Here is an 18,720-nt window from a genome sequence, read left to right on the forward strand (position 1 = left end):
TGTTGGGAAATTCCAACTCTGACCAAAGCCCTGGGAAAAATTCGCGCTTGTCTGCCGTAACGCGAACACCCAAGTGTCACATGGCTGAGATGAGGAACCTCAGCTCGTTGTACTGAATTTTCATCCTATGAAAATGTGAAGGACAACAGTCATGTTCTAGCCAGATGCACATTAAAGTAAAGGTGTGACGCCTATTTTAAAAAAATAGATAGCTTCATTAGTGGAAACTTTTTTTTGGCGCGTGGGTGGGGGGGGGGGGATGCTTCTTAAAAGTTCTTTTTTTTGTGACGGTTGACCAATAGTCACAATTTGTTTCTCTAGGTGGTTCACCAACTCGTTATACGAGACACCAGAGGGACCTTCATACGTAATAATTGGACATGTTTATGTCGGTTTTCACATTGGTGGATTAAGTGAATTACATTAAGCACATGTCGGATAGTGTTGGTGTTCCATTGCTGTTTTTCTAGGTTTTTCAGGGCACACTTCGAAACCGTGGCAATAAGTACGTCGTCGAACTGGTTTTTTACATGTCCAAGGGTCACACACCAAGGTAGTGATTCCCCACAGAAGTAAACAAAGCCACCCCCCCCCCCCCCTCTCATTTAGGAACTGCCGGTGAGTAGTTTGGATGAGGACAGCAACGTTGATGCAATCAGATGGGAGATGCCAGTAGGAGAAGTGAATAACGGATCCTACCCTCCGGGATGACAGAAGATATTGGGCTGATAATTCAGTACTTTGTATTTCTAGCTGAATGTAGGAAGCTGAGAGTATTTCAGTATGAGGGTACAATACATCTCTGCTATCTGTAACTCTGAACCAGTAGAGGTTATTGAGAGAGTTTTAGGAAAGTGTGGTTTGTCTGTAAAACTGACTGCATATAGAACACTAGTGCGACCCATTCTGGAGTACTGCTAGAGTGGTTGGGATCCTCGCCAGGTCGTATCAAACGAAGACGTCGAAGCAATTCAGAGGTGGGCTGTTACCGATGCGTTTGACCAACAAGCAAGTGTTACAGAGATACTACAGGAACTCAAATGGGAATCCCCGAAGGGAGGGCGACTTACATGTCGAAGAACGCTACTGACAGAATTTAGAGAACCGGCATATGAAGTTGACTTCGGAACGATCCTATTACCGCCAATGTACATTTCGCCAAGGGACCACGAAGATAAGATAAAGCTTGTACGGAGCCATAAAGACAGTCATATTATGCTCGCTCTGTTTGGAAGAAAAGGGAAATGACTAGTACTGGCACAGGGTATCCTCCGCCACGCAACGTATGATGGGCTGAGGAGGATGTATGTACACTACCGGCCATTAAAATTCCTACACAAAGAAGAAATGCAGATGATAAACGGGTATTCATTGGACAAATATATTATACTAGACTGACATGTGATTACATTTTCACGCAGTTTCGGTGCACAGATCCTGAGAAATCAGCACCCAGAACAACCACCTCTGGCCGTAATAACGGCCTTGATACGCCTGGGCATTGAGACAAACAGAGCTCGGATGGCGTGTACACAGATATAGCTGCCCATGCAGATTCAACACGATTCCACAGTTCATCAAGAGTAGTGACTGGCGTATTGTGACGAGCCACTTGCTCGGCCACCATTGACCAGACGTTTTCAATTGGTGAGAGATCTGGAGAATGTGCTGGCCAGGGCAGCAGTCGAACATTCTCTGTATACAGAAGGGTCCGCACAGGACCTGCAACATGCGGTCGTGCATTATCCTGCTGAAATGTAGGAATTTCGCACGGATCGAATGAAGGGTAGAGCCACGGGTCGTCACACATCTGAAATGTACCTCCACTGTTCAAAGTGTCGTCAATGCGAACAAGAGGTGACGGAGACGTGTTACCAATGGCACTCCATACCATCACGCCGAGTGATACGCCAGTATGGCAATGACAAATACACGCTTCCAATGTGCGTTCACCGCGATGACGCCAAACACGGATGCGACCATCATGATGCTGTAAACAGAAACTGGATTCGACTGTAACTGCAGCCGTGGTCTCCAAGCTGATAGTCCATGCTGCTGCAAACGTCGTCGAACTGTTCGTGCAGATGATTGTTGTCTTGCAAACGTCCCCATCTGTTGAGTGAGGGATAGAGACGTGGCTGCACGATCCGTTACAGCCATGCGGATAAGATGCCTATCATCTCAACTGTTGGTGATAGGAGGCCGTTGGGATCCAGCACGACGTTCCGTATTACCCTCCTGAACCAACCGATTCCATATTCTGCTAACAGTCATTGGATCTCTACTAACGCGAGCAGCAATGTCGCGATACGATAAACCGCAACCGTGATAGGCTACAATCCGACCTTTATCAACGTCTGAAACTTGATGGTACGCATTTCTCCTCCTTACAAGAGGCATCACAACAACGTTTCACCAGGCAACGCCGGTCAACTGCTATTTGTGTATGAGAAATCGGTTGGAAACTTTCCTCATGTCAGCACGTTGTAGGCGTCGCCACCGGCGCCAGCATTGTGTGAATGCTCTGAAAAGCTAATCATTTGCATATCACAGCATCTTCTCCCTGTCGGTTAAATTTCGCGTCTGTAGCACGTCATCTTCGTGGTGTAGTAATTTTCAAAAAACGGTTCAAATGGCTCTGAGCACTATGGGACTTATCAGCTGTGGTCATCAGTCCCCTAGAACTTTGAACTACTCAAACCTAACTAACCTAAGGACATCACACACATCCATGCCCGAGGCAGGATTCGAACCTGCGACCGTAGCAGTCGTCGTAATTTTAATGGCCAGTAGTGTAGATAATGATGTAAAGGCATCTAGTGTCATGGATGAAACAGTTAAGATGCTGAAGGAGAGGATAAGCGGTATGTGCTGTCAAATAATAATCATGCCTGATGTCGTAGGCATTGCTGTGAATAATGCCACCTACTGCTGAAGTTGTTTTCTGTGTACAGTGTTCAAATGCGGATGTCAGTTGGGCACTCCTAGTGTTGTGGCGTTGTAAGTGTCAAGATACTCTGTATTGATTTTTATGTACATGTTAATCGCTTTGCTACGTTGTCGCAATGTTCCCTTTCAATATTTTGTCTTTTATCCCGCGTTTCACGTCACAGGTCCGGTGATGGCGTTCCCCCCGAAACGCTTCGTGAGATGATAAAATACAATTACTTCGGCAGTCGATACAAGTGTTTTACCATTAAATACCTATCTTTTTTTAAAGTGCGATGGAGCCCGTTTTCTGCGGAGTGAGTCGCTTGCTGTCGCAGGTCGTGCCGGTGGTTGGAGAAAGCGTCGCTTTCGAGGACGGACCTCACTCCGTACAGCTTCATGCTGCGGGCCTTGCGGAGAGATGAGAAACGTCGCCGGTGTTTCTCTTCTGTGGCCTTCATCATGCAGGTACAGTATCAAATTAATATTCTGCAGAATCTGATGCTCCTGCACTAATAAATCGCTGCCAATGTTCCGTCCACTCTTTAAGCTTCCCTGGAACTGAGCAAGGCGGAATTGCTTGGGAACCTCGTCGTGTAAACAGGTCCCTCCTCAGTCTTCTCGAAACGGTACTTTTTCTGGCTGATTTTGATTTAAGCTGCGAGATAGTTAAATCTGGTGAGCCGTGTGCGGCTCACGTTGTTGCCGTTGGTAGGTTGCCATCACGTAATAAGGATAGTGGCGTCTCGTTTTCTTCTTCTGTTACTGGCGCCACTACATTTGCTTGCGTTGTCTGTCCACGAGTGGCAGCAGCAGCGTTTAACGATATCTAGTACCCGTATTATCTTTGGAAGGGAGTGAGGTGTTTTCCGGGTGGAGTGTGTCAGGAGTTTGGTTGGGACGGAGCAGCAGAGAGGTCTGGTAGCGCGAGGACATGCCGAGCTCGCTGGCGGCACGCAGCCAATGCCGGATGGAGGGGCTGTTGTCCACCGGACCCAGGACGTTGAGTTGAGTGAACATTAATCAAAAAGTGAAACCTCCACTATTTTGTGATCACGCCATTTGTTCATGCGCCGCTGCTCGCGGTTCGCCATGAGACGAACAGCAGCAAGTGGAGCGTGTCGAGTTGGCGGACTCTTATCAGCCGTCTTGTACCGACTGTTATAGGGTGTTTCAAAAATGACCGGTATATTTGAAACGGCAATACAAACTAAACGAGCAGCGATAGAAATACACCGTTTGTTGCAATATGCTTGGATCTGCAGTACATTTTCAGGCAGACAAACTTTCGAAATTACAGTAGTTACAATTGTCAACAACAGATGGCGCTGCGGTCTGGTAAACTCTATAGTACGATATTTTCCACATATCCACCATGCGTAGCAATAATATGGCGTAGTCTCTGAATGAAATTACCCGAAACCTTTGACAACGTTGTGGCGTCGCAACTAGTGCGAGCGCACAGTTTTCTATCAAATATTTACTGTGAAATGTAGACAGACTGTAAAGTAGCCATCAGATTAGCATATGTGCTGTAGCGGGCAGATTACCGGTGTCCGTTCGTCTGACGTCACGACCATATGGCATGTCTGTACCGTGAGAATGTAAGACCTGTGCGCTAACTAGCCGCGTGTATAACGTGGAACTTTCATCTTTAATAACTTCTAACTGAGGAACCTGAGGAAATTAAAAGTTAATATACTAGTTTCTGTTATGAATAAAAATAAGTCATCCAAATTTGAGCTTTGAAACCTGCATATTTTGGAAATTAGAAAAATCTTACAGAAAACGCAAATTTCTACAATTTTCGAGTCTAAATAAATACCATTATGTATAGATCACCTTCAGTGACCATCCAACTATGAAACAAAATCACCTTCCGTGCTTTTGTATTTATTTTGAGAATTTTACTTTTAGAAATTCACCTATAACTTTGTTAAAACCATAAATGTTTTGAATTTTTGTGAACAGTTATTTTATATGAGTAGGTGAGAGTGAATGAGTGTGCCTGAGTGAATGAAAGAGGGACATTCGCCATTCTTTGCAAGTGTATAAAATCTAGGTTGGAACTCGCAAGTGTTCAGACGATGTAACCGTGGGAACAGAGTCGCCAGTGGTTCCCCATCTTAGTGAATGTCGGATGTCCAAGAGTGTATGGTATTGTACAAGCAGCCAGAACGTTCGCGAGTATTTAAATAATTTCTGGAAATAAAGTAAAGTCTAGTTTTCCTTTCGGTTTGTTAAATTATACAGTAAATTTTGTGTAACAAGAAATCATGACGTAAATGATTCAGAAGTCATGACTGGTGCGTGCTAGATTTTGGCGCGAGGCGCACCCAAAGAGTTAATTCTGATTGGCTGTGTGATGTGTGAGCCAATGAGATGCGAGGACGGTTGGCAGACTAGGAGAGTGAGTCGCGAGTGGATGAGGAGTCGCGAAGGAACTGTGATCGAGAAGAGACATGCTTGATGTGTCCTCGCGAATAATGTGTAAAATGAAGTCATAAAACGGCTTCATCGGTTCGGTACTGTGCGATTTGAGACTGGAAGAGTCCAGTAACGCGTAGTGTGAGTTTGAGCGAGTTGTGACTTTTCGTTCCGCGAAAGACGCGAGTAACTTTAATAATTAAAAGCGTGGCGGTACTTCGTAAACTTTTACTAAGTGCTTATGGCGAGCATTAACGTTAAAAAACGAACTATTATTGAACATCGACTGCAAACGTGTATGTTAGAAAATCGTCTGTGTTGCAGTTAAGTAAATTCCGTAACTTTGAAAGCTAATTCTGGCGGGGTTTGAGTGTGGATAGAATTGTGAACTGAACTTTCTTCAAATGTAGATTAGCGGGCTGATGATCAGGCTTAAAGACAATAAAGAGCTTAAATAGAATTACCAACTTCGCGTTCTCGTTTGAGTAAACAATTACTACCATTCCAATAACTCAATTTATTTAGGAAGATTGCTCATAGATTGTATTTCAGCAAACATGTATCGCGGCCTCCGGTGAGCGGCTATTAAATTGCAGTTTCTTCAACACTGCTTTTCTGCAATTTTTCCAGTAGCTGCTATCAGGAGAGGCGAGTGCAGCAACTACCTAAGAAACGAGGTAGGTGGATTTTCTTTCAGGGAAAGGAAACTGCGCGATAAGAGCCTGACCCGTCGCAAGTGGTGCATCGGCCGGGAAATAAAAATAGTAAATTCCAGTGAATTTCAAAAAAAAGCAGTAGTGACAATTACCGGACAATACAGAAGTGCTCGCTATGTGTAGGAACTGTGTAGCGTACAAATTGATATCGCCACGTGAATAGGAAGGACAGTGAAAGTGTCCGTGAACTGTAATGTGTTGTACGGAACGGAAGAATTTTTCGGTGACTACGCGCCGATTGGAATAGCAGTCTACGACGGCGTCTGGCAGACGACGAGCTACGGAGACTACGCAGAGGCGACGACAGCAGTGGCAGTTGGCAGCGCTGATTCGAGCGGGGGCCCGGAAACTGGTACAGCATTGCAGTGTATGGTGAACGGACCCGCAGTTTCATCTAGCAGCAACGCAGCACGCCGAAGCACAAAGTTAAGTACAGTGCTTTTGAAAACTTTGTGTGTTTGTGGAGTCAAACTGAGAAAAAATGGCTGAGTTTCAACCAAGTGACAAAAAGGCGGAACTAAGTTGTGATAGTGGGATGGAGACAGGGGAAAATGACCCCATGAATTTTAGTTTAGACGTGTCTCAACCCAATTTCAGTAGTAGTTTGACTGATTCATCCTATGTTAATTATAGTTTGGAGTCAGATCCAAATATGTCAGTGCCCAGTGAGTTACAGTTACCCATGCCGGTAGTTAATGTTAATAGGGACATTGTATCAGCAAATGAGGGGGCGAAGGATAATGTCGCCAGTATGCTGATGAATCTATTAACTAAGATGAACGTGTTGGATTCCAATATGTCAAGTAAGATGGATTCCAGTATGTCAAAAATGGATTCCAGTATATCAAAATTGGAAACTAATATGTCACAAATGGATTCAAAAATGTCTAAATTAGGATCTGATTTAAGTAATGAGATGACTAAAATGGGCGCTGATTTAGATTCCAAAATATCCGATCTCAGAGACTGTTGGAAGCAAGATTTAGCAGTGCTCAGTAGTAAAGTAAATGTTGAAATACAGCAGGTTAAACTAGAATGTACAGAAAATATTGTTCAAGTGCAAAGTGAATTGACGACACGAATCGAACAGGTTACTGAGGATCAACAGCAATTTAAATCCCATGTTGATGCAGAATTAGATAAAGTATGTGAGCACATAAAAGTGGTAGAGAATTCCAATGAAATTAATCATGCCGCCTTAGAATGTAAAGTAAATGATACCAAAATTCGGTGTGAGAAACTTGGAGAGCAAGTTGTAAATAAGGTCAATAATTTAGAGACTCACATAAGCCATTTCAGTGAAAGTGTGAATGAGCAACTTTGTGGGCATGAATGCAGACTAACCAAAGTAGAACAGTGTGTTTCTAACCATAGTGGTAGTATAATTTCCAGTGGAATAATTGAATCTACCGAGGTTGCGTATGTTACCCACAGACAGTTTTTAAAATTTGACCCAAGTAAGAACATGCACCCCAGAGAATTTTGGAACGATTTTGAAGACGTTTTGCCGAAAGTATGGAGCGATAAACAAAAGATAGGCTTTATCACTTCAAATTTGATGGGAGAGGCCAGAGTATGGGGGAATTTAGCCTCTGAAAAATACGCGAAATTGTCAGAATTTAAATTAGCGTTCTTTGAGGAATACTGGGGAAAGAGAAAGCAGATGGATGTTCTTAATCGGTTCTGGTCGGGAGAGAAGTATGACCCCAAGAGAGAGGGCATCAAACGATTTGTTCAAAGGTGGGTAACAACTCTGTCCTACCTTAGTAATAAGTTAGAAACAGAACAGATCATATTAGGGGTAGAAAATAAGCTACCGTGGAACTGGAAAACTAAGATCATATCTGCGCCCCGAGATAACATTGACAAGTTCGTACAGTATTTAGAAAGGGTTGAATCCGTCCAAAAAGAAGAAGAAAACATGAGGAGGGAGCATCGCCCGCCTGCTAGGCAGAATGACAATCGCGCGGATGTAAACATTAATAGGATGGGTGTTCAGAGAGGCGGCGGATACCGTGGCAGTTCACGTGGTAGAGGAAGAACATATGTTAACAGGTTCAATGAACGCGAGCAGTATGACAGCGGCCGACAGATGTCAGGAGGTGAGGCGGTCAGCTGGAGGCATAGTGATGACGCACCGCGCTCGGAAAACCATTAATTGTCTACGAGTGTGCTGGCGATCGTAGGCAACAGCGTTTAAAGTTAAATCCGCTGGCAAAACCATTCATAAGAAAGCAGCCTGAACGACCACCTAACATAAATGTTGTTGCTACAAAATTTAGGGAGGATAACGTAAAACAGACAGAGATAGTAGCTTTAAGTCAAGTGGAGGTTAATGAACCAATTAACTGTAAGAATAATCATAAGAAGCCACTTATTGAAGAACTAAGTACTAGTTATAAGGGTAATAATCAGAAAGACATTATGCACAGTAAAACTAATGAAGAGCTGTCGGATAGGGGTGAGAACAGTAATAATGGCAGGGTTGTGACTGTGCTTGATAAGATAATTGATGTTGTAGATAGTTACGAAGAAGAGGATAGATTAGAGGAGGAGGTAGAGGTTAATGACGACGCCTTGGATAGGGTCGTAGAAAAGGAGGTTAATGAGAAAGAGGGGGAAACATTGGAAAAATGTTTTGACTTAGCAATAGTGGATAGGCTAATAGGAGCTGCCACTAGAATTGAGGGTGATAATAAGCATGAAATAAACCCTGTAAGTGTGAATGTGATTGCCACCCAAAAGACAGGCTTCGAAAGGAGAGAAATTGTGCAAGATTTATTGGAGGAAGCAGAACCCAAAATAAATAAAGAGTACTTAGGGCAACCGATAGTAGAGCTAAGAGTATTAAATGAACCAGTTAAATGTTTGATAGATACTGGATCGGAAGTCTGTGCAGTATCCCAGAACTTGGTAAATGAACTCCCTAACAGTAAACAGATTGTTAAGATGCCAGTAAGTGGCTTGAACATTGTAGTAGCAACCGGTAAGACTAAGAAGACAGTAAAACAGGAAGTGTTTCTACCCATAGCATTTAAGGAAGTAGAAATAAGACAGAACTTCTTAGTTATAAATGGACTGAGTGTAGACATGTTGGTGGGGGCTGACTTTTTGAATAAATATGAAGGATGGGTGAATTTTTCTACCAATGATGTTATGGTAAAAATTAAGGGTAAACTAATTACTATACCTTTCATTGGTAAGCAGCTATGTGAGGATCCTGAGCAGAATGATTTTCCTATATGTATTTGTAAAACAGAGAAATTCTTGGAGGGCTATAATGAGTACGGTGGCAAAAAAGTAGAGGATCCGTCTGAGCTTGTGAGTGTCAGAAATAGGATCGAGGAGAAATTACTAAAGAGAGACGTGGCCAGGAGTGAGTAGATACCTCAGAGAGCTTTGCACTCTTTGCAGAGCTAAGTGCGTGACGAGCACTAGGTCTCGAGTCGTTTGACAATATTTCTTCCACTTTCTTTTCCGTATTGTCAACCTACCTCTTCTTTCATTCAGAACTAAAATTCTATCGTCTTTCCTTCTTCTCTATCGTAGTTTTTAAGTGATAAAGTGTTTAAGTAATGAGTAGGAAAGAACCTCAGTGCAGTATAGGTTAAGCGTAAGGAATGAGTGTAAGAGAAAATCAAAAAGGATTAAGATACCTCAGATAAGTAATAAGTCTCAGTAAAGTAAATGTTTGGCCTAAGGTGTGAGTAATGCCCTTAGAAAGGTAAAATAACTAAGAAATGTAAGAGCCTCAGAAAATATGGTGACGAACATTGAAGCTGTTTGTTAAGTAACAGAACGATATGTTAAGACGTAGCATTAAGCTAATGTTTAGGAAAGGAAATGGAGCAGTACAGCAAAACTGTCTGTTCAATGAAGTCAGAGCCTCAGGAGGTGATTTAGTGGTAAAATGAGTAAAGGTACAGTGCAACAAGGTTGACTGTCAAAGGGGTAAAGGAAGTTAAGTTAAAGGGACAGTGCAGCAGGACTGACTGTCAAATGAAGAGAAATATGTGAGAAAAGGAGAAAGAATGAGCATAGTGTTTGGCTAGCTCGATATTAGGAAAAAGTGAGGCTACGAAGGTGAGTAAATAAAAAGCTTAATGTTGGTAACCAGAGGTGGCGTTTGTTGGTAAACAGAGGAGATGTTTGTAAACAAAAGGAAGTGAGGCTACGAATGTAAACAGAGCTGAGGCGACGTTGGTAACTCAGGAGGTGGATGTATGTTAGAAAGTATGGGTAACGAGGTTTCACAGATTAGTAGGAAACGCTTTAACAAATACTAACCTGAGTGTGTGAAGTATGAGTATGAGAGTTGTAAATTAAACCCGAATGTGACTAGAGAAAACCTGATGTTGACAAGAAATTGAAGTAACTCCAGATATGTGAGATGAGGAAAGTACCCATGACATCGATTCCATTTTTGACCAGAGACACACAAAGCTCCCCAAGTTTGTCGTAGAGATTAGTATAAGGATTGTAGTGTTGATAAATGAATAAGTAAATATGTATTTTTCAGTGTTTAATTTATGATACAGGACTACAGGAGATTGCCTGGAGACAGAATTGTAATATTGATAATTTTGTGTATATTTTATATTGTTGTGTATTGTACAGGAACTGGAGAGTCACCAGTGCTGGCGGAGATTTATTATGTATTTGTGAACTATTTGTAGGAATTGTTTTTCTTAGTATTTCTTATGTAACCATAACTTGTTTGATTATGAGATGAAGAAGTAATTAAAGAGTAAATGTGCCACTTCGGTACTGCATTAGGAAAGTCAATTCACTTTTCACTTAAAAAAAAAAAAAAAAAAAAAATTTGAAAATTGTACATACTGTAAAGTAAATTTTATCAGAAATATGAGACTTTAGAGTCAAGCAGATAGCGCCATTTATCGCTGCTGTAGGTTAAGACGTAGCAGTTAGAAAGGGAACTGAGGCCAGCTGATGTTTCAGGTGCGCCGAAGTAAACAGAGGTGGTAGCACGAGACTTGAAATGGACCTCCCAAGCAGGACCCGGTCGAACTACGAGTGCTATCAAAATCTTAAGTGTAAGTGGTAAAAAAGTGACGCTCACCATAGCGATAGTAGTGTTAGTGTGCGTGTGACGTACATCAAGATAGTATTTAGGTTTGTTTTCTCTTTCAGGAATTTGTAAATAGAATTTTGTAATCTGAAAAATTTTTTTTGAATGATGATAAAAGTGCATGTTTAGATATAAGATGTTTTGTAGGTCGTCAGCCCTAGGTATAAGTGGATGATTGATGTACAGGAACTATAAATGTTAAATAGCTGTTTGAGTAAATCTTTAATAGAAATTTTTTTAGAAAACTAAAAGTTTGTCATGAATGAAAAAATTTAGTTTCCTCAGGAGGTGTGTGGCGTCGCAACTAGTGCGAGCGCACAGTTTTCTATCAAATATTTACTGTGAAATGTAGACAGACTGTAAAGTAGCCATCAGATTAGCATATGTGCTGTAGCGGGCAGATTACCGGTGTCCGTTCGTCTGACGTCACGACCATATGGCATGTCTGTACCGTGAGAATGTAAGACCTGTGCGCTAACTAGCCGCGTGTATAACGTGGAACTTTCATCTTTAATAACTTCTAACTGAGGAACCTGAGGAAATTAAAAGTTAATATACTAGTTTCTGTTATGAATAAAAATAAGTCATCCAAATTTGAGCTTTGAAACCTGCATATTTTGGAAATTAGAAAAATCTTACAGAAAACGCAAATTTCTACAATTTTCGAGTCTAAATAAATACCATTATGTATAGATCACCTTCAGTGACCATCCAACTATGAAACAAAATCACCTTCCGTGCTTTTGTATTTATTTTGAGAATTTTACTTTTAGAAATTCACCTATAACTTTGTTAAAACCATAAATGTTTTGAATTTTTGTGAACAGTTATTTTATATGAGTAGGTGAGAGTGAATGAGTGTGCCTGAGTGAATGAAAGAGGGACATTCGCCATTCTTTGCAAGTGTATAAAATCTAGGTTGGAACTCGCAAGTGTTCAGACGATGTAACCGTGGGAACAGAGTCGCCAGTGGTTCCCCATCTTAGTGAATGTCGGATGTCCAAGAGTGTATGGTATTGTACAAGCAGCCAGAACGTTCGCGAGTATTTAAATAATTTCTGGAAATAAAGTAAAGTCTAGTTTTCCTTTCGGTTTGTTAAATTATACAGTAAATTTTGTGTAACAAGAAATCATGACGTAAATGATTCAGAAGTCATGACTGGTGCGTGCTAGATTTTGGCGCGAGGCGCACCCAAAGAGTTAATTCTGATTGGCTGTGTGATGTGTGAGCCAATGAGATGCGAGGACGGTTGGCAGACTAGGAGAGTGAGTCGCGAGTGGATGAGGAGTCGCGAAGGAACTGTGATCGAGAAGAGACATGCTTGATGTGTCCTCGCGAATAATGTGTAAAATGAAGTCATAAAACGGCTTCATCGGTTCGGTACTGTGCGATTTGAGACTGGAAGAGTCCAGTAACGCGTAGTGTGAGTTTGAGCGAGTTGTGACTTTTCGTTCCGCGAAAGACGCGAGTAACTTTAATAATTAAAAGCGTGGCGGTACTTCGTAAACTTTTACTAAGTGCTTATGGCGAGCATTAACGTTAAAAAACGAACTATTATTGAACATCGACTGCAAACGTGTATGTTAGAAAATCGTCTGTGTTGCAGTTAAGTAAATTCCGTAACTTTGAAAGCTAATTCTGGCGGGGTTTGAGTGTGGATAGAATTGTGAACTGAACTTTCTTCAAATGTAGATTAGCGGGCTGATGATCAGGCTTAAAGACAATAAAGAGCTTAAATAGAATTACCAACTTCGCGTTCTCGTTTGAGTAAACAATTACTACCATTCCAATAACTCAATTTATTTAGGAAGATTGCTCATAGATTGTATTTCAGCAAACATGTATCGCGGCCTCCGGTGAGCGGCTATTAAATTGCAGTTTCTTCAACACTGCTTTTCTGCAATTTTTCCAGTAGCTGCTATCAGGAGAGGCGAGTGCAGCAACTACCTAAGAAACGAGGTAGGTGGATTTTCTTTCAGGGAAAGGAAACTGCGCGATAAGAGCCTGACCCGTCGCAACGTGTCTGGCGGAATGGCTTCACATGCAGATGAGATGTACTGCTTCAGCTGTTCAATTGTTTCTGGATTCTGGCGGTACACCTGGTCTTTCAAGTGTCCCCACAGAAAGAAGTCACAGGGGTTCATGTCTGGCGAATAGGGAGGCCAATCCACGCCACCTCCTGTATGTTTCGGATAGCCCAAAGCAATCACACGATCATCGAAATATTCATTCAGGAAATTAAAAACGTCGGCCGTGCGATCTAGCCGGGCACCATCTTGCATAAACCACGAGGTGTTTGCAGTGTCGTCTAAGGCAGTTTGTACCGCCACAAATTCACGAAGAATATCCAGATAGCGTGATGCAGTAATCGTTTCGGATCTGAAAAATGGGCCAATGATTCCTTTGGAAGAAATGGCGGCCCAGACCAGTACTTTTTGAGGATGTAGGGACAATGGGACTGCAACATGGGGCTTTTCGGTTCCCCATATGCGCCAGTTCTGTTTATTGACGAATCCGTCCAGGTAAAAATAAGCTTCGTCAGTAAACCAAATGCTGCCCACATGCATATCGCTGTCATCAATCCTGTGCACTATATCGTTAGCGAATGTGTCTCATGCAGCAATGGTAGCGGCGCTGAGGGGTTGCCGCGTTTGAATTTTGTATGGATAGAGGTGTAAACTCTGGCGCATGAGACGATACGTGTACGTTGGCGTCATTTGGACCGCAGCTGCAACACGGCGAACGGAAACCCGAGGCCGCTGTTGGATCACCTGCTGCACTAGCTGCGCGTTGCCCTCTGTGGTTGCCGTACGCGGTCGCCCTACCTTTCCAGCACGTTCATCTGTCACGTTCCCAGTCCGTTGAAATTTTTCAAACAGATCCTTTATTGTATCGCTTTTCGGTCCTTTGGTTACATTAAAACTCCGTTGAAAACTTCGTCTTGTTGCAAGAACACTGTGTTCTAGGCGGTGGAATTCCAACACCAGAAAAATCCTCTGTTCTAAGGAATAAACCATGTTGTCCACAGCACACTTGCACGTTGTGAACAGCACACGCTTACAGCAGAAAGACGACGTACAGAATGGCGCACCCACAGACTGCGTTGTCTTCTATATCTTTCACATCACTTGCAGCGCCATCTGTTGTTGAAAATTGTAACGACTGTAATTTCGAAAGTTTGTCCGCCTGAAAATGTACTGTTGTCCCAAGCATATTGCAACAAACGGCGTATTTCTATCGCTGCTCGTTTAGTTTTTATTGCCGTTTCAAATATACCGGTCATTTTTGAAACACCCTGTATTAGTTTTGAATTTTGTGTTATTGTTTGGTGAAATGCAACCAGTGGTATTTTACTGCCTAGTGGCCGCTAACGCCCCAGTTACCTGCCCTGGGGTTAGCGTATTTTTGCAGCAGTGTACTTTTCCTCGTCTTGCCGATGCTGTCCGGTATGACGTGTAGTTCGACAGCCTCCTTGATTGCGGTGTGGACTGTGGTTTCTTTTGTCTACTTTGTTGGTGGTGGTTTCTTCTGCCTTTCGATGTTTTAAACACCGGATTATGAAGACGCAGTGCTGTCTGTCACTTCGCCCTCGCTTGATTTATTCCATCGTTGTACTGGTTATCACACGTTAGGTGGATTTTGTAGGAGCAATGATCGACGTTTAAATTGTCCCTAGTTTGAGTTGCCATCCTGTTAGGTGAGCATAACTCTAGGCTGCCTGTCTCCCCGCTTACGCAGCTATAGGGACTTTCCTCAGGTCGATCCTTGGAGCACTGTCTGTGGATCACTCCCACTTTTTTTATTTGGTCTGATTGTGTCAATTGTTTGAAAATAATATTTTGTTTAAATTATTCCTATTGCTTGTGGCCTGCAGCCGACGAATAATTTTGAATTCTTTCTTAATAAGGCCTTCAGCCGCCAGTGTAGCTTGTGTTACTGTCATTATTTTAAAATGATTGTTTAAAAAAATTATTTCCTTATATAAAGTGTATGTGTTAACTGTGCAACCAACGTTAACTGATTAGGCCCCTTCCACACCTTTTCCTGCTTTCCCTAAGTCCCACGTTTCATCTGGGTAGTAGGATGATTGAAGAAGGGAGCGACGTTGCGTTTGGCGAGTGTCTCCTCCTCAGTCGGTGACGTGTGACTGTACACATTGTCCTGATGGAGCGTTCAGGTATCAGCGATCCATCTTCGGACGCGTCGGATAGTAATCCCCAAATGTTCTCTCATGTGACACTCAGCACCTTGTCTTTTGGTCTCAAGATTGTACGAAACATCTGTTTTGTCGCGCCATCCAAAAGATTTGGACTGATCTCCAAACATTCCAGTAGTTCACGAAAATTCGTGACACATTGTTCCTTCGGATGCCCCTTAAAAAACCTTTGGCACTTCTTCCACACACATGTTGCACGTATGCCAATCATCATTGAAAATTAAGTACACTGTGGATTCCACTAAATTCAACTCTTACGCTGTCAAATGAATATTTAACCGATGATAACAGTTCAGAATTTCTCTGACTTGGGCCACATTTTCATCAGTTCGGGTCGATGTCGCATGCCCAGCGATTTCTTGATCTACAAAGTATTCCTAGTTACCTCTGAATTCTCTACGGCGCACAAAAACACTGGACGTATCTTCGCCCTTGTAAGTCTTGCCTATCGTATCGGAAAATATTGTAGGAAATTTGTTGATTTCAGTAAAAAATGTGATCGAACAACGTTGCTTCATTGTTCGTTATATCTTGACTTCCGACACCAGCAATTCCCACACTAGTAATCTACACATTGCATAGACTCGGAGCCAACGAGTCCCAGTTTTCTAGAATGCAAGACATACGCCATCACCGTTCCTGGCCATACGACCGCCTAAAAGCCCTCTTTCCCATTGTCCGGGATAACCCATTCCCGCCATTTATTGGACACATACTGTGACACGAATTTTAATATACGGAGTGATTAACAGATTTGCCGTTGAACAAGCAGCACAAAAAAGTTCAAATGTGTGTGAAATCTTATGGGATTTAACTGCTAAGGTCATCGGTCCCTAAGCTTACACACTATTTAACCTAAATTATCCTAAGGACAAACACACTCACACACTAATGCCCGAAGGAGGACTCGAACCTTCGCCGGGACCAGCCGCACAGTCCATGACTGCAGCGTCTCAGACCGCTCCGACAAGCAGCACTATGTGCTCATTAGCAGAGAAAGAACCTGTTGCCAAAAATCAAATATATTGATGTAAATAAATGACTGGCATTTCAAAGCAATGCAAACACAGCATTGTAACGAAACAGTTACTATCACCTGAAACGCAGGGTGTCTCAAAAAGATTCATCTGATTTCACAAGACTGTATATTCTTCATGAATTTAGATAAAAACGTCGGGTGAATTGTAACTTAGGCAATGGACTTCAAAGTTTTTGTTTTCAAAAGAACACGTCAATTTTACAAGGTTTTCTTTTCCCCCTATGCACATACAGTCTTGGCATATTTTTTACAACTGGGTTTGGAATCAAAGTTTTCATTTATCTTCCAGAAATATTGAATGTGTTCTCCACCGGAAGCACGAAAAACATCCAGACGAAGAGTCAAGCTCATCCCTTACTTTTGTGAGTGTACCCGAAATTATTGCATTCACTGCTGCTGGTATGCGATTCTTCAATTCATCCAAAGTCGGCAGAAGGGAAGGACATACACACGGACACAATCACTTGAACTGGCAGCTTACAACTAGCGCTACGATGAAATTTTAGTTTCCATGTACAAAATTAACACTCCCTCCAATTTTCCATCATAATTGATTTAGAAACCTTATGAATCGTTTTGAGATAGCCTGTGTCTGCATGGCACATCATCGAATGAATCAATCGCAAAGGTTTGTCATTTGCTTCGATCCGAGTCTTTGTACTTTTACGGAACTAACTAGACTTGTCCAATGTCAATGAATTTTATGGCTACGTGCCTGGCGAAAGCGTGGGCTGGTGTGGAAGATAATGTCTGCAGGTTGTAAACCACAACTGAGGCGGTTAAAAGCAAAGGGCAGTAAGCGACAAAACCATGATTCTGTGAAAAAAATCTTCGAACTTTATAGCGCATTTTAAACGGTATGTTCGTTTGTTACAGTTTCTTCAATAACCATTATATGCAGTTGTTATTAATGAAGCTGTGCATAAAAGATCAATGAATTAAATTCAAGATGTTGTGCTCCGTCATGTTTTAACAATAACCTAGTTAGCACTCAAACTGTCTGCCTCCAAAGATTCCCCTTACTTACGTTTGGATCACATTAATATCAAGTTTTGAATGAACCACGACAATGTAATATAATATTCTGTATCATTTTCATTAATTACATTAGTCTATACACAGAACTTTTATTGATTATACATAGAATGGAGTCGATAAGGGAAATGAATAAACAATGTTACATACAGAAACATAAATTTCTAAGTAAATTCTTAGAATAGACACATACGTGTACTCCCAAATGTTTTTAATACAGAAAGTGCCTATGTGTTTGTTACAGAAGTCCCACATAGCATCATCAGATGTCACCACGCCATTATCGACGCCATTATCGGTTGTGTGTTTGGTCTTCTACTTACTGATTATCTCCTAGGTCATTTGGAAAGAGACGATTTCTATTTGTGCTTAAGATATATGTAGAATATATGTAGAATGGATGGTAAATAAGAAGAACAAACTGAAGTAACTGCTGCTGATTCTGATATTTCTCTGTTGTTATGGCAGGTAGTGACAGTACATTCAACCACATTGTCACTGAGCTTGGGCATCCTGGGTTTGATCGTCTTTAAGTTAATGAAGTCAAAATTCTTGTCATAATTGAGGGCAGTTTTATAAAACATTTCGTAAAGGAGTAGCTTTAAATCAGGAACTTGTAAATGGTCTTCAGTGAGGCATGCCTAATGATATAAATGCAAAACTTAATGATGTTTGTTCATCATCTCCATTTTTATTAATATGTTCCTCTTCTTCTTCATGCTTTTTTTGCAAAAACAGCTTCTAATCCAGCAAATTGTAACGTACCGAAACACCTGATCACAACACGGATCCAAAAACAAAACACTTGTTATTCACTTAGGAGAAAAAGAACTTCTAAGCTGAAATCCCAATAAAAACTTCGTCGCAGATAACCGGCTGACTCTTCAGATCCGTAATAAAATTATAAGAAGTGCTACAAACTGTTATACAAATAGTGCTACATTAATCCATAAAAGAACTAAATGACACCATACCTTCATAAAAGTTATTACAAACATCTTGTGTCAATTACACACAAAATCTTTCTCTTGAATTTCCAGGTACATAAAGCATGAAATGTGCTATGCATTGGCACGTCAAAATTAAAATTACTATGTTCATCACAGTTCGCCAAAATATCATTCCCGTAATAACATGTGATGTTTGCCAGGTTACCACGAGACTGATAACAACCAGCCTGTGAGACGAACTGACCACAATCACAATATGTGTCGCTGTAACATATGGATTCTATCAGTAAATGTCAAATATGTAATTAAAACCAACCAT

General features: G+C 41.6%; 1 protein-coding gene across 1 annotated transcript in view; it reads left to right on the forward strand.

Moving 5' to 3' along the window:
- Positions 1-18,720, forward strand: part of LOC126335677 (IQ and ubiquitin-like domain-containing protein) — a 74,137-nt gene that overhangs the window by 12,692 nt on the left and 42,725 nt on the right. The window contains exon 2 of the mRNA XM_049999134.1: positions 3,267-3,396. Within this exon, the coding sequence (XP_049855091.1) occupies positions 3,267-3,396 (130 nt within the window). The remainder of the gene's footprint in view (positions 1-3,266; positions 3,397-18,720) is intronic.

This window comes from Schistocerca gregaria, chromosome 2 (genome assembly GCF_023897955.1).
Source record: "Schistocerca gregaria isolate iqSchGreg1 chromosome 2, iqSchGreg1.2, whole genome shotgun sequence".
NCBI classification, from domain to species: Eukaryota; Metazoa; Arthropoda; class Insecta; order Orthoptera; family Acrididae; genus Schistocerca; species Schistocerca gregaria.